Source organism: Nestor notabilis, unplaced genomic scaffold, assembly GCF_000696875.1.
Source record: "Nestor notabilis isolate BGI_N333 unplaced genomic scaffold, ASM69687v1 scaffold13747, whole genome shotgun sequence".
NCBI classification, from domain to species: domain Eukaryota; kingdom Metazoa; phylum Chordata; class Aves; order Psittaciformes; family Psittacidae; genus Nestor; species Nestor notabilis.
This window is the reverse complement of record NW_009935238.1, coordinates 419-12,832: the sequence shown is the minus strand read 5'-3', so window position 1 is coordinate 12,832 and position 12,414 is coordinate 419. Positions and strand designations below refer to the sequence as shown.

General features: G+C 39.0%; 1 protein-coding gene across 1 annotated transcript in view; it reads right to left on the bottom strand.

The window, feature by feature from the left end:
- Nucleotides 1-6,707: 6,707 nt before the first annotated feature.
- MARVELD2 (MARVEL domain containing 2) overlaps nucleotides 6,708-12,414 on the bottom strand; it is a gene marked incomplete at its 5' end in the record, with an annotated part of 6,120 nt that continues 413 nt past the window's right edge. Inside the window, 6 exons of the mRNA XM_010017751.1 lie at nucleotides 6,708-6,824; nucleotides 7,749-7,799; nucleotides 8,225-8,396; nucleotides 9,252-9,388; nucleotides 10,496-10,528; nucleotides 12,082-12,413. Coding sequence (XP_010016053.1) covers nucleotides 6,708-6,824; nucleotides 7,749-7,799; nucleotides 8,225-8,396; nucleotides 9,252-9,388; nucleotides 10,496-10,528; nucleotides 12,082-12,413 — 842 coding nt within the window. The remainder of the gene's footprint in view (nucleotides 6,825-7,748; nucleotides 7,800-8,224; nucleotides 8,397-9,251; nucleotides 9,389-10,495; nucleotides 10,529-12,081; nucleotide 12,414) is intronic.

Genomic DNA, 12,414 nt, shown 5'->3' with positions numbered 1-12,414 from the left:
GTAATTAACTGAAACAATTTCAGTAGTTAATAGAATCCAGGAGCCTGGGAAAAGGCCATTATTTATTTACACTAGAATTACAGAATAGTTTGCGTTGGAAGGGATCTCCAAAGGTCATCTATTCCAACCTCCCTGCGAAGGGCAGGGACACCTTCACTAGATCGGGTTGCCCAGAAACACATCCAGCCTGGCCTTGAATGTCTCACTGTACCATTGAGTTTTAATGCGCATCACTTACTTCGTGAAAATAACTGCTGGCTACCCTGTTAGCAAAAGCACCTCTTCAGTGTTGTTCTGAAGTACAGAACTTGGAATGCATTCATTGCTGCATTTATTGTTACCTCCAGAGAAGATACCTGAAACATTTGGAATAGCGATTATCTCAGTGTGCAGGCAGAAAATGGGTTGTGCTTTTCACACTGAAAACGCGCTGTTGTATTTATATAATCACCTTTCACAACTGCTGTAATAAAGATATAAAACTATATATAACTATGTAACTTTCTTCTATCACCTTTACTTTGCTATGCTCAGAAATTGACAAACAATTCTGCAATACCATACCAGTTGATGCCAGATGGAGTACAGCATGGTCCCTACATTCACGAGTTTAAAACAGCAACTAGTTCTTCTTGTGAAACCTGGAGGATTATTTGCTTAAATACAAATAAAAAAGCTATTTCAGTTGAACAGGTTAATGTCAGAGTACTTCAGAGGACAACATGGTGACCAAAAGTTGCCACAGGATGGTTTGGCCTTTCTGAGAGTGAGGCAGCGGGGAAAAAACAAATTCAAGTGGGCACACATTGTCAGCAGAACAAACTCACTAATGGAAAAAGAAGATCAGAACTATGGAACATTCAAAACTACCAATATCTGAAACCTGCTGTGAAAGAAAGAAAATATTTACGTACGGTTTACACATGCCTATATATAATTTTTATGTATCTCCAGAATACTACACACAGCGGTAGAAAATTACTGTAACTACTCAACTATAGGTAGACAGGAAGAAACCGAATGACAACTACAATGTGCACATATTTTAGGAATAGTAGGGAATAGGTAATCTTTCACGATGAAAGAATGCATACATCATAGCCATTTTACATGTTGTGGTAATTCCAAAAGGTCTTTAAGCAATACTACAGTGCAGGTTCTAGAGCTGTATGAATCTCTCACACTGTTTGTTTTGTTAGAGTGAAAATTGCATGTAGCTTTAGAAGCTTGCTCACAAGCAAAAAGAAAATGCAGTTATGCAGAAGTGTATTCTTTATGTGCAGAAAGAAATTGAGATCTTTTCAAATAAACATCAAAACACAAAAAGGAGTAACAAATTAATTTCAGGTATTTTGATGTTATGTGATTATGTTTTGCTTCTACCTAAAGTAATTGCAAGCAGCACTGATCCATCTCATGTCACCAAGAGTTTCCATTTCATAAGCATCAGAGTGAGGATTATATCAATAAAACTAGAGGTAGTTTTAGCCAGTATCTGCAGAGCAGTCATAACTTTCCTGGATACAGTGGATGTGTGCCAAGACTGGGTTTGACCTCTTGAATTACAGGAAAGTTGCCGAGCATCCGTTTCTAAGAGGTGTCACTCTGCATCCAAGTAAGACAATAAATGAGGAAGAAAACATTTAAATAGCAATAACATTTCCTTAAATAGGAGTGGGGAAAAACTTACTGCTTCTGTATCCTTCAGCTTGTTGCATTTATCAGGACCAATTTATAGATATAGTGGAAACAGAGAAGAAATGAATTGGTTTTCAGTTAAACCATACCTGGGAAAAAATCCAAGATACTGTGAAGTAATGAAAACTACTGAAGATGGAAAAAGGGCAATTATTCTGTTTAAGAAGTCAAGATTTCCTTCCAGGAACTGAAATAAAAGTTGTAGTTTGAGCTACTCCTATTAGATCACGTCATCCTTTCTTAAGAAGGAAAAAGCCCAATTTATAAAATGGAAATGGAAGAACGGATGCAAGCTAACAATTTTAGTAGAAGAGAGAAATGAGACTTCTTCCAGAAAAGGGATATTTTATTATTGTCACGTCCAAGAATTTCAATGCTGGACAGGAATTCAGGATATACAATAACTTTGTAAATTATGACTGTCCAAATGGCTCAAATCCCACCACTATTTTGAGATTATAAATACTGGATAACTGCTTCTACAATTTCAAATCAATTAGGTTTTTCATTGCCACAAGTTTTTTAGTTGAATCACGGTCATGGAAGTTGGTCCACTATACCGTGCAATACAGACTTCTGGTTACATTTGTTAGGTGCTGCTTTATCTGCCCTGCAACAATGTACAGATTAGGTAAGGGTATGTTGACACAGTTACCTTGATCAAGGATATCCAGATGTTTATCAAGGGAAAAAAAAAAAAAAAGACCGTTTATTGATTATTCAAGTCCAGTTTGAAAACTACTATATTCCTGGAAACTCGAAGTCTCTTAGGCATTTCCCTTTGTACATCCATGGAGCCAGGTGGGCATTTTCTCAGAGGAAGATTGAAGAATATAAGGTTATTGCTATATACACTCTGTGTGTGAGGACAGGCTGTCATTGTAAGTGGACACTGTATACCCATTGATATAGGGCAATATTACTTGATAAGATTTAAATAAATGTTAACTGCCTTTTGCAGAAACCCAGTCACACAAGTAAGACAACACAGCAGACTGTTTACATGTACATGCGGATTAACAAAGCTGAGACTGAGAGACTGAGGTGATAATCATCTAATAACTTTAGTTTGGTCTGAAGTACACCTTCTTTGAGCATATCAAGAGGCCACTTTCCCCTGATAGTTAAGTGACAGTTAGGATTTCCGCCTAATTTGTGTCTTCCATTTGACTGGCTTTAACTCCCAGTCATTAATTCTTATTGCATTGATCTCAGTTTCTTCGAGAGAGAAAAATGTTTCTTAGACTAGTATTTTTTAATCTGGCATGTTCAGAGGATCATTGACAAGACCCTTTTCTGTCCTTCATTGACAGGTTACAACAAAGCCAGCTTACCAGTTGTATGCACCAGTAGTGCCTGCTTAGCAGTGTCAGAGTTCCTAACAGCTTTGGGACTGAGCAAGTAATTTACTCTAATGGGTTACCGTGCTGGACTTTTTAAGTTACAAAGGTAAATACCTTCTCCTGGGGCTCCATGCGCTGCACTAATCCTATCTGAAACCCAAAAGGCTGGCAGAAGGGAGTATTCCTATGTATCTTCTCTCCCCAGCTTTTGGAAAATAGACCTTTGGCACTTTATTGGGAAATGTGGAGCAATCTACATACAGCTGTCTCCCTGTCCCCTTCGTTTATTTCCATGTTCCAGCCACAGGCATGGCATCCCCTTCTCCCATCCCATTTGTTGGAATCTTTGCAGGAAAGAAGCACGATGGTTCTGCAGAGGCTATGCAGGCACTGTCTAAGGGGCCAGGAGCCAGCTCCTCAGAGACTGAAACTCGGACCACTGCCAGAGGAAGCCTGGAGCTGGGTGCCAGTGTCCTACTAGAGGGAGGCCTGTTAAAGGTGTGGACTGACTCTTCCAAAGAAAACTCCAGTCAGCTTCTTTTTAGCACTTTCTAAACATCAGAATGATCCTTAAACTTGGATTAATCTTCTTCTGTTACTGATGCAATGCCCAGAACTCCCACTGAGAAAAAAAAAAAAAAGAAATGTGGGTGTACAGCAAGAGATCATTTAGGTTGCAGGGATTTAGACAAGGACCTCATGTACAAAGAATAGCTTGACAAGTATACAGCGCAGCTTGGCCCAGCTCCTTTATAAGGTAGAATCTGAGAGGCACCTGAAGAGAGGGAGAACAAGGGATAGCACTGACTGCCATCTGATTTTAGGCTGAGGAAATACTGAGACACCTTCCAGGTAGACGAGACTGAAGGCTTTCAAATGAAGGAGTTGCCAAGTTTTCAAATTCTCTCACCAGTCTTGTGATATTTACTTAAATCCACTAAAACTCTTGTAATAAAGTGTGATAAAATTTGAATGCCAATTTTATAAATATGAAAGTGTGTTTGTAGCCATCAGGATTGCAGTGTGAATGGTTAAGGGCTCAAAAATCAGATGCGATATAACTTCCAGAGCAAGGTATATTAGTGCAATTGCAGTACTGAAAAAGTTAGAAGAACCATCACTGTTGCTGGAGAGAGGTTCTTCATCAGGGACTGTAGTGATAGGACAAGGGGTAATGGCTTCAAACTTAAACAGGGGAAGTTTAGATTAGATATAAGGAAGAAGTTCTTCACAGTGAGGGTGGTGAGGCACTGGAATGGGTTGCCCAAGGAAGTTGTAAATGCTCCAGCCCTGGCTGTGTTCAAGGCCAGGCTGGACAGAGCCTTGGGTGACATGGTTTAGTGCGAGGTGTCCCTGCACATGGCAGGGGGGTTGGAACTAGATCATCTTAAGGTCCTTTCCAGTCCCAGCCATTCTATGATTCTATGTCTTTCCTTTAAATTAAGGCAAAAGCAAAACCCCTTTCTCAAAAAAAAGAAAAAAAAAAAAAAAAAGATGGCAAAGAAAAATTTGAAATAACCTTCATCAGAGCACCTTCTTCTAACATGATGCCTTTATAAGCAATAGAGTAACACGGCTGCACTGGTGAGGGGTGTTTTTTCATATTAAAATGTATTTCCGAACAGGTAAATGGCAGTTGTAGAAAACTGTACAAAGAAACTATCAATGCTTCTAACAATTTTAGTAAGTAAAAAAAGTAAACAAAGATGTGAAAAAAGATACAAAGAATGTTTATAGGCTTATGAAAACATTTGCATATACAAATCTATCCCCAAGATAAAGTATAAAAATGTATATTGAATTTATGCAGATACACTCTGGAAAGCACATCTGTTAAAACATTTTTCCTGGCCGTATACAGGATACTAATAATTTATATTCTGGATGAGAATTAGTTTTGCAGCACTTGCTCTCTGAATGCCAACTTCACAAAAAGCTGCTGCTTAGACAAAAAGTTCTGTTACTTGCTGATGAAGAATAGTGTTTTACCTTTAAACCCAAGGTTTCCTACAGGGTGATCTAGAAAAGGTGTGCAAAGAATACTAGCCCATAGCAACACTAGTGGAACACTAACACAAGTCTCATCCTGGACCTCTGTTCCCTTAAGGCCATGTGTAAATTTGTTGCATTACATTGAAAGAGGGGAATTAAAAAAAAACAACAAAAAACCCAAACCAACCAACCAACCAAACCTCCCCCCCCGCCCAACAATAAAAAAATCCCAACACTCCACAAGCCCCACAAAATCAAAGCCCCAAACCAAACAACAAAAAAAAACCAACCAACAAAACCCCAGCACAACTTGCCCCTTCCCCCCACCCTGCTCCATAAATAGGAAGTGATTTTGCATCTCTTAGGTGAAATTCCAGATAATTTTTGACATACAGTAGAGTATTTGGAAACACAATATAAAGTCTTATTAAACTAATTTTTGACTAGCCAAAATTATTCAGTATGATTAAGCACTCCACTAAACCCCAGCAATCTGGGTCGGGGCAATCCCAGGCACAGCTACAGGTTGGGCAGAGAAGAGATTCAGAGCAGCCCTGCGGAGAAGGACTTGGGGGTGTTGGTTGATGAGAAGCTGAGTATGAGGCAGCTTCAGTGTGCGCTCGCAGCCCAGAAAACAACCGTATCTTGGGCTGTATCAAAAGAAGCGTGACCAGCAGGTCGAAGAAGCTGATCCTGCCCCTCTACTCTGCTCTTGTGAGACCTCATTTGGAATACTGTGTACGGTTCTAGTGTCCTCAACATAAGAAGGACATGGAGCTGTTGGAGCAAGTCCAGAGGAGGGCCATGAGGATGATACAGGGGCTGGAGCACCTCCCGTATGAAGACAGGCTGAGAAAGTTGGGGCTGTTCAGTCTGGAGAAGAGAAGGCTGCGTGGAGAGCTCATAGCAGCCTTCCAGTATCTGAAAGGGGCCTATAAGGATGTTGGGGAAGGACTCATCATTAGGGACTTCAGTGGTAGGACAAGGGGTAATGGGTTCAAGCTTAAACAAGGGAAGTTTAGATTAGATATAAGGAAGAAGTTCTTTACAGTGAGGGTGGTGAGGCACTGGAATAGGTTGCCCAAGGAAGCTGTAAATGCTCCATCCCTGGAGTGTTCAAGGCCAGGCTGGAGAGAGCCTTGGGTGACACGGTTTAGTGTGAGGTGTCCCTGCCCATGGCAGGGGGGTTGGAACTAGATGATCTTAAGGTCCTTGCCAATCCTAACTATTGTACAATTCTATTACGTGATTCTAAGAAAGAACAGCTCAATGCTTTTTGCTATCATTAAGATGTCACCTATAAATAGAATCTGAAATTGTTAACAGCATCTCTATGCACTTTTGACATGGGATTTAGAACTGCCTTCTCCAGTGGGCTCTGCAAGTTTGCAAATACAGTATTTCCAAACAAAGTATTCATATTTAAGAGGCCAGGCTTTGTACTGTCTAGTAAGAACAGAATGTTAGCACAGGTTTTCTAAACTTATCAGATAACTTCACGACATTGATTTAAAATTGGATCTGCATACAAAACCTACCAGTAATGTACAACATTCAGGTTAAGTGACACAGTGATTAAGTAATCCCCATAACTGTTCTGAAAGCAAATAAATAGTTTAAAATACACATATTGATTTAAAACGTAGAAAATAACATCCACAAGTGAAGGCATAGCTAAGTTTTTACATTCCAATTCATAACTTTATCATAGTCCTGAATTCGTTGTTTAATGTGAGAAAGCTTATTCTTTAGGTATTCACAACGCTCCTTTTTCTCCAGAAATGCAGGATCCTGCCAAAAATACAAAACATTTACATTAATACATTACACTTTCAGACTGTTCCAAGAATAGTGTATTATCAATTATGTTCCTGATTAAGGACAGTATATAAATACTCTCCAAAATCACACGTATTCCGTGGCCACTATTTCTTATTTCCTGCTTCCCTTTCCTTTTTGAAAGGCTGGAAAAAGAGGTTCTGCTTTTATATGCCATAGTTACTTAGTACACAGAGCTGTTTTTAAACAGAAATATGAAAATGTAACTTACACTCCGCTACATAATTTAGATTTTACAGGTATGTCATGGTATGTCTAATAAATCCCTCCCTCCCAAAAAAAAAAGCAATGAAGTTTAACAAACTTAGACTCAAAAGTCAAATTTCGGGGGGTGGGGTGATGGTGGAGGGAAGGGCTGTAGGGTATTTGTAATGCATTATGTTTTTAATTGAACAGAGGTACATCTGTACTGCCTGCATTTAAAAATGACAAAGTGAAACCTCTTGGATAACACTGAAAATTACTTTTTGAGAGTCTAAGTTCCAAGCCACTTTTCAAGGCTAAGACTGTGTTTTCTGTTGTTAGCTTATCTGCTGGCTGTGTCAGCCAGTGAATAGAAATGTGCTGGATCCCTCAAAATAACCAATCTTCTTAATGCAGAATGCTAAGAGATGAGACATACTTTTCAGGAGATGAAGATACTTAACTGTTGGTTTGGGGTTTTTTTTCTCCCCACATCTGACTAATGGAATAATTATTCGCAAAACAGGCTCTTAGCATGAGTGGAGAGGGTTGTGTCCTAATTTTGCCAGAGATAAAATATATAAAGCCCTATAACGGCTACGTGAGTTGTACCAAGTGTCAGACATGTTGGCTAGTTACATTCTCTTTGCTGTTCATTAGATTTACTAGCAATGTAAAGCTGAAAACACTCACATTTTTCTTCTTCTTGTATTCTTGCAGAACTTTTGATATCCTTTCCTGTTCCTAATGAGAGAGACCACACACTTTTACTTTTAAACATTTTGAGTTTGCTCCATACCTTCATGTAAATTCTACAAAATACTTGTCAGAAGTAAAAGTATGATCTGATCAATCCATCCTAGTTGTAACATTTTAGTTGTAAATTTCGCATTTGAGAAATAGTGAAAATACATTAACTGTAACTCACTTAAATGTGAAAGTTACTAACACATAAAAACCAAACCAAACAAACATGAATACCAGAAAAACATGTATGCAACTTAATTCCAACTTGGTATACTTGACTGATAATCAAACAAGAAATAAAATATTTGGAGAAACTTTCTCTCCCTCCAAGTCACTGCCTGTATGACAAGACATTGTGTCCTAAAGACAGTCAGAAATTGCCTAACACCTGATTTCCCTGAGCCCATTTCACAAGTACTTACATGTATGCTTTCAGGATGGTGAGGAAGCTGTCTCAGCAATGCATCCAGCTCATCGAATTTTTTTAATACAGCATGAACTTCTACTGACAGTTCTTTATACTCAGCAAACTGATCATTGAATACTGCTTTGTACCTGTCTCGCATTTCATTTGTTTGAATGGCTGGGTATTTCCTTAAAAAAAAAAAAAAAAAAAAAAGAAAAAATAAGAAAAAGTTTTCAAGGATTAGTTTTAGAGCTAGGACTTCAGCAAACACATGGACCGTTCACCTTGACAGTGTATTTCTGTACTGCTTGCTAATCTCATAACCTGCTAAAATCTGCATCTATGTAAAGCATTAGAATCACAGAATGACAGAATGGTTGAGGTCAAACCAGATGAATGGAGGTTATACGGTTCAGACGCCCTGCTCAGGCAGGGCCACCTAGACCAGGTTGCCCAGGACTGTGTCCAGGGAGACTCCATAATCTGTCTGGGCAACCTGTGCTAACACAGTGAAAAAGATTTTCCCAAAATTCAGGTGGAACCTCCTGTGTTTCAGTTTGTACCCTGGTCTATGGCAGATAGTATAAAAATTAATTTATGCTCTCATATTTCACTATGGAAAGACCTACCTTTTAAAAAGGGAGCATGTTAACAGATTTAGCACTTAGGAAATACAAGAGAAGTCAAATTTCAGACAAGTAATTTCCCCTTGTATTGTATTCTATTTTTTCCTAAATTGTCTGTGTGGTGGTCATCTGTTCCTTTGGCAGTTACTACACTTGCCGTATATATACACTTCCTGCTTTAACATCTGAAGTGTTTGGTTTTTTTTATTTTAAGTTTCTCTATTTACATTACTGGTTTTGTACCAGTGATACCAGCCCCCACAATGTCTATTTTGAACATAACTTAACAAACAATTATGAGCTCACATAGTGCAGGCATGGCTGAGAAACCATAAATGTATACATGAGAAACGGTGAGTAAAAAGCATCATTGAAGTATTCTCCATTAAGTCTGTTCATCAAAGTCGAGTCACTTACGCTAAGTAGTCTGGCATCACTATAGGTTTAGGAATGTGGCCTGCGGGTATATGACCATTAAGTAGTTCCGGTTTTCTTTCCACCGATTTAAGCTGCCCGTAAGTGACCTCTTCTTTTGGTCTGTCATCACTCTCATACTGTTAAAAAAAAAATCACAAGCAAAAAACCAAACCAAAACCAGTTCTTAAGTTGGTTTTACTTAAAATGTAATATACATAAACCACAAAATACCCAACTTATCTGAAGATACACATACAACTATTGAGCAGGAAATTGTAGGTATTTCTTATAATCCTTACTGTAATTAGAAAATTACTAAAGAGCTACAGTAATGTTTCTCACTTAGTCTCCATCTTGAGTTTGTCCAAACAGTGGTACCACTGACAGAAAAGAAAGGGGCTTGAAACGATTTGTCTTGTATGTCTTAAAAGAATAATTTGAGGAAGTTTCCTTGGCTATCCAATTTGTGAATGAACAGGAATCACTCAGTTCTCTGGGGTACCCTTTTCCCCTTGTTTCCTATTGCACAATTTATCCCTTTATCAAGAAATAAAAGCAGGTGAAGTCCTGCTGGAACACATAAAAAAAACATAATCTGGTACTGAAGCAACAGAGAAAACGGTGACAGGAAATTCACAGTATCTAACAGGAGACATTTAAAGCTGAAACAGACACGCCATAAATCTTCTGGGAGTCACCAACACCTGCTGTTAAGATCCTGTATGACCTTTGCAGTGTATGCAACTTTGTGTGGCAGAAGCATTAACATTGCTGATGATTCAAAACCAGCAAGGAGGTCTTTGGAACAGCCTTAGTCACAGGACCAAGCTCAACCCACAGAGCACCTACCACTATGCTTCCACTGGCTCTCCTCAAGCAGACCACCAGGAAGAGAGGGAGTCTCTAAAACCCACAACACATTGGATGACCTGCTGTTTTAGCCATGTCAAGCCAAACTCTGATACATCCTACAGAACTCATAACTTCATAAAAAAGGGTAAGAGCACATACAGAAGCAGTCATCAGATTTGCTATATACAGTACATTATATAACCTAGGCTAACTAGTACTATCTTCCTTACAAGGTTCTTCTGAAACTTCTAGGTAGGAGAATGTCATCTGGACTACATTAAAGAATTAAACCTACTAATAAGTAAATAAATAAATAGATCAAAATAGTCACAAGAAAAAGAATAACCATTTGAGCATACTAGAAAACAGAAAAATAAATTCCTTATTCCTACCTTCTTTTCTGCAAAAGCGGACTGTGTTTTCATCTGACAAAAAACATGGAAAGAATTCTTAAGTTTTATTTGCAGCAAAAATAGTATGCAAACCCACAGACTTTTAATATCTAAACTTTTTTAAAATCATGCTGTTCAGAAAATTACATTTATAATTAGGTATGAAGAAATTTAGTATAAGGAGTATTTCCAGAGCAATCGATTTAAAGACTGCTTAAGAACTGTGGCACAAAAACAACCACCCAAAACTCAGAACAATGACAAGAGCTCCCAGAGCATAGCTGTAAGAACGGCTTGCAGGAATCACTCAGTCCACTTCCAGCCTCCTTTATTATTTCACATTCCAGCCTGTATTAACTCACTGACACTCTACAGCCTAACTCTTTGCTTAGAAAACAACAGTGCACAAAGCGGTAGATCAAACAGCAGCTGTTTTGCACAGCACTCTCCAAAGCCTGACCTGTATTATAAAAGTATTTCCTTTAGATATAGTAAGTAACTGGATTAAAAGAACATGGACAGTAAAAGGGCAAAGTGGCTGAATGCCTTCTGTGTAACTCCAGCAGTCACCTCGTTCTCTCAGGAGGTACCAAAATTGGTTAAAGAGCTTTGATCAGAAATGCAATGTACTTTTCCAAAGGGAAGTCACAAGATGATGGAATGGAAACCAAGTTCTAAATGAAAACACTGCAGTCACAGAGCAGAGGAAATGTGACTTTAAACTTGCTCTCTCCTACTGGAGTCATGTAAATGCGATTCACATACATTTATTTTTATGCTATATTAAGCTTTATTGATTTTTAAATGGGTTTTTCTGGTGGTGTTTTCATGTGAAGGAGGTTTAACACCAATGACTTTGAATTCTCTAGTTGAGAGTGCTATGTCTCTACTGTTACAGTTTATCATTAACTAGGCGAGTATCGAATGCTTCCAAGTAAGGGCAAGGCCAGCAGCAATGCAGAATATACTTGATGTGAAAAAGATGAAGGTGATTGAAATCTGAGATACCAAAACCCAGTCAACTCTATCAATACTATTATTTTCTGATAGCTATTGTAAGGACAGCTGAAAAGACGTGAAGAAGCACCACGGAGTTTTGCTTGCAAAGTAAAAGTATTTCATGTGCTTATGGTCATTCGCACTAGCACTTACTGTGCTGAAAGCGCAATTTGCAAATACATGTTAGGTGGCTTTAAGCCTGACCCTGCTGGTCAGCTGAACAAGCACATTGCTCATTTCTTCCTTTGTTTGGGAAATACACCAGGAAGCAGTTCATCAGCTGAGGCAGGAAGAGAGCTGAGTATTACAAAGAGAACAGAGCCAGCTCCTTACCAAAGTGAATTAAAATAAGAGTAGTAAAAGAGTCTGAGAATTTGGATCAGATATCTTAAAAATGCCTTTCATTTGATGAGTTTAAATATTGTTAAGACTGGTGGAAGCTCACCCTCTGTGGACCTCTGCAAAAAAAACACCTGGTCTATGGCACAGCAAGATCTTACAACTGCTCTACCTACGGCATAGAAAGATCTTACAACTGCCCCCATCACACCACACCCCGTAGATACAAAACGGTAACTAAGACTCACCTCCTGCTCCATTAATTCTCTGTGCCTCCTAGCTGCTTCATGCCTCCATAACTTCAGAGAAACCACCGCGCTAATTAGATAGATGATCACCGTGACAAACAAGAAGATGATTGCTGCTGTCTGACCTCCCTCAACACGGCAAAAAGACGCATTTATCGGCGTCTTAAACAGCTGGTAATAGCAGAGCCCACCTCTGTTGGTATCATTTACGTACACTATGGCAGCCGACATGTACAGAAAGAACAAGGCCAAGTTAATTCCGAACTCGGTCAGAGGCCACCAGTTGGAATCGAGGAGGATAGTCCGGTAGTACATGGACATGCCCAGCACCAG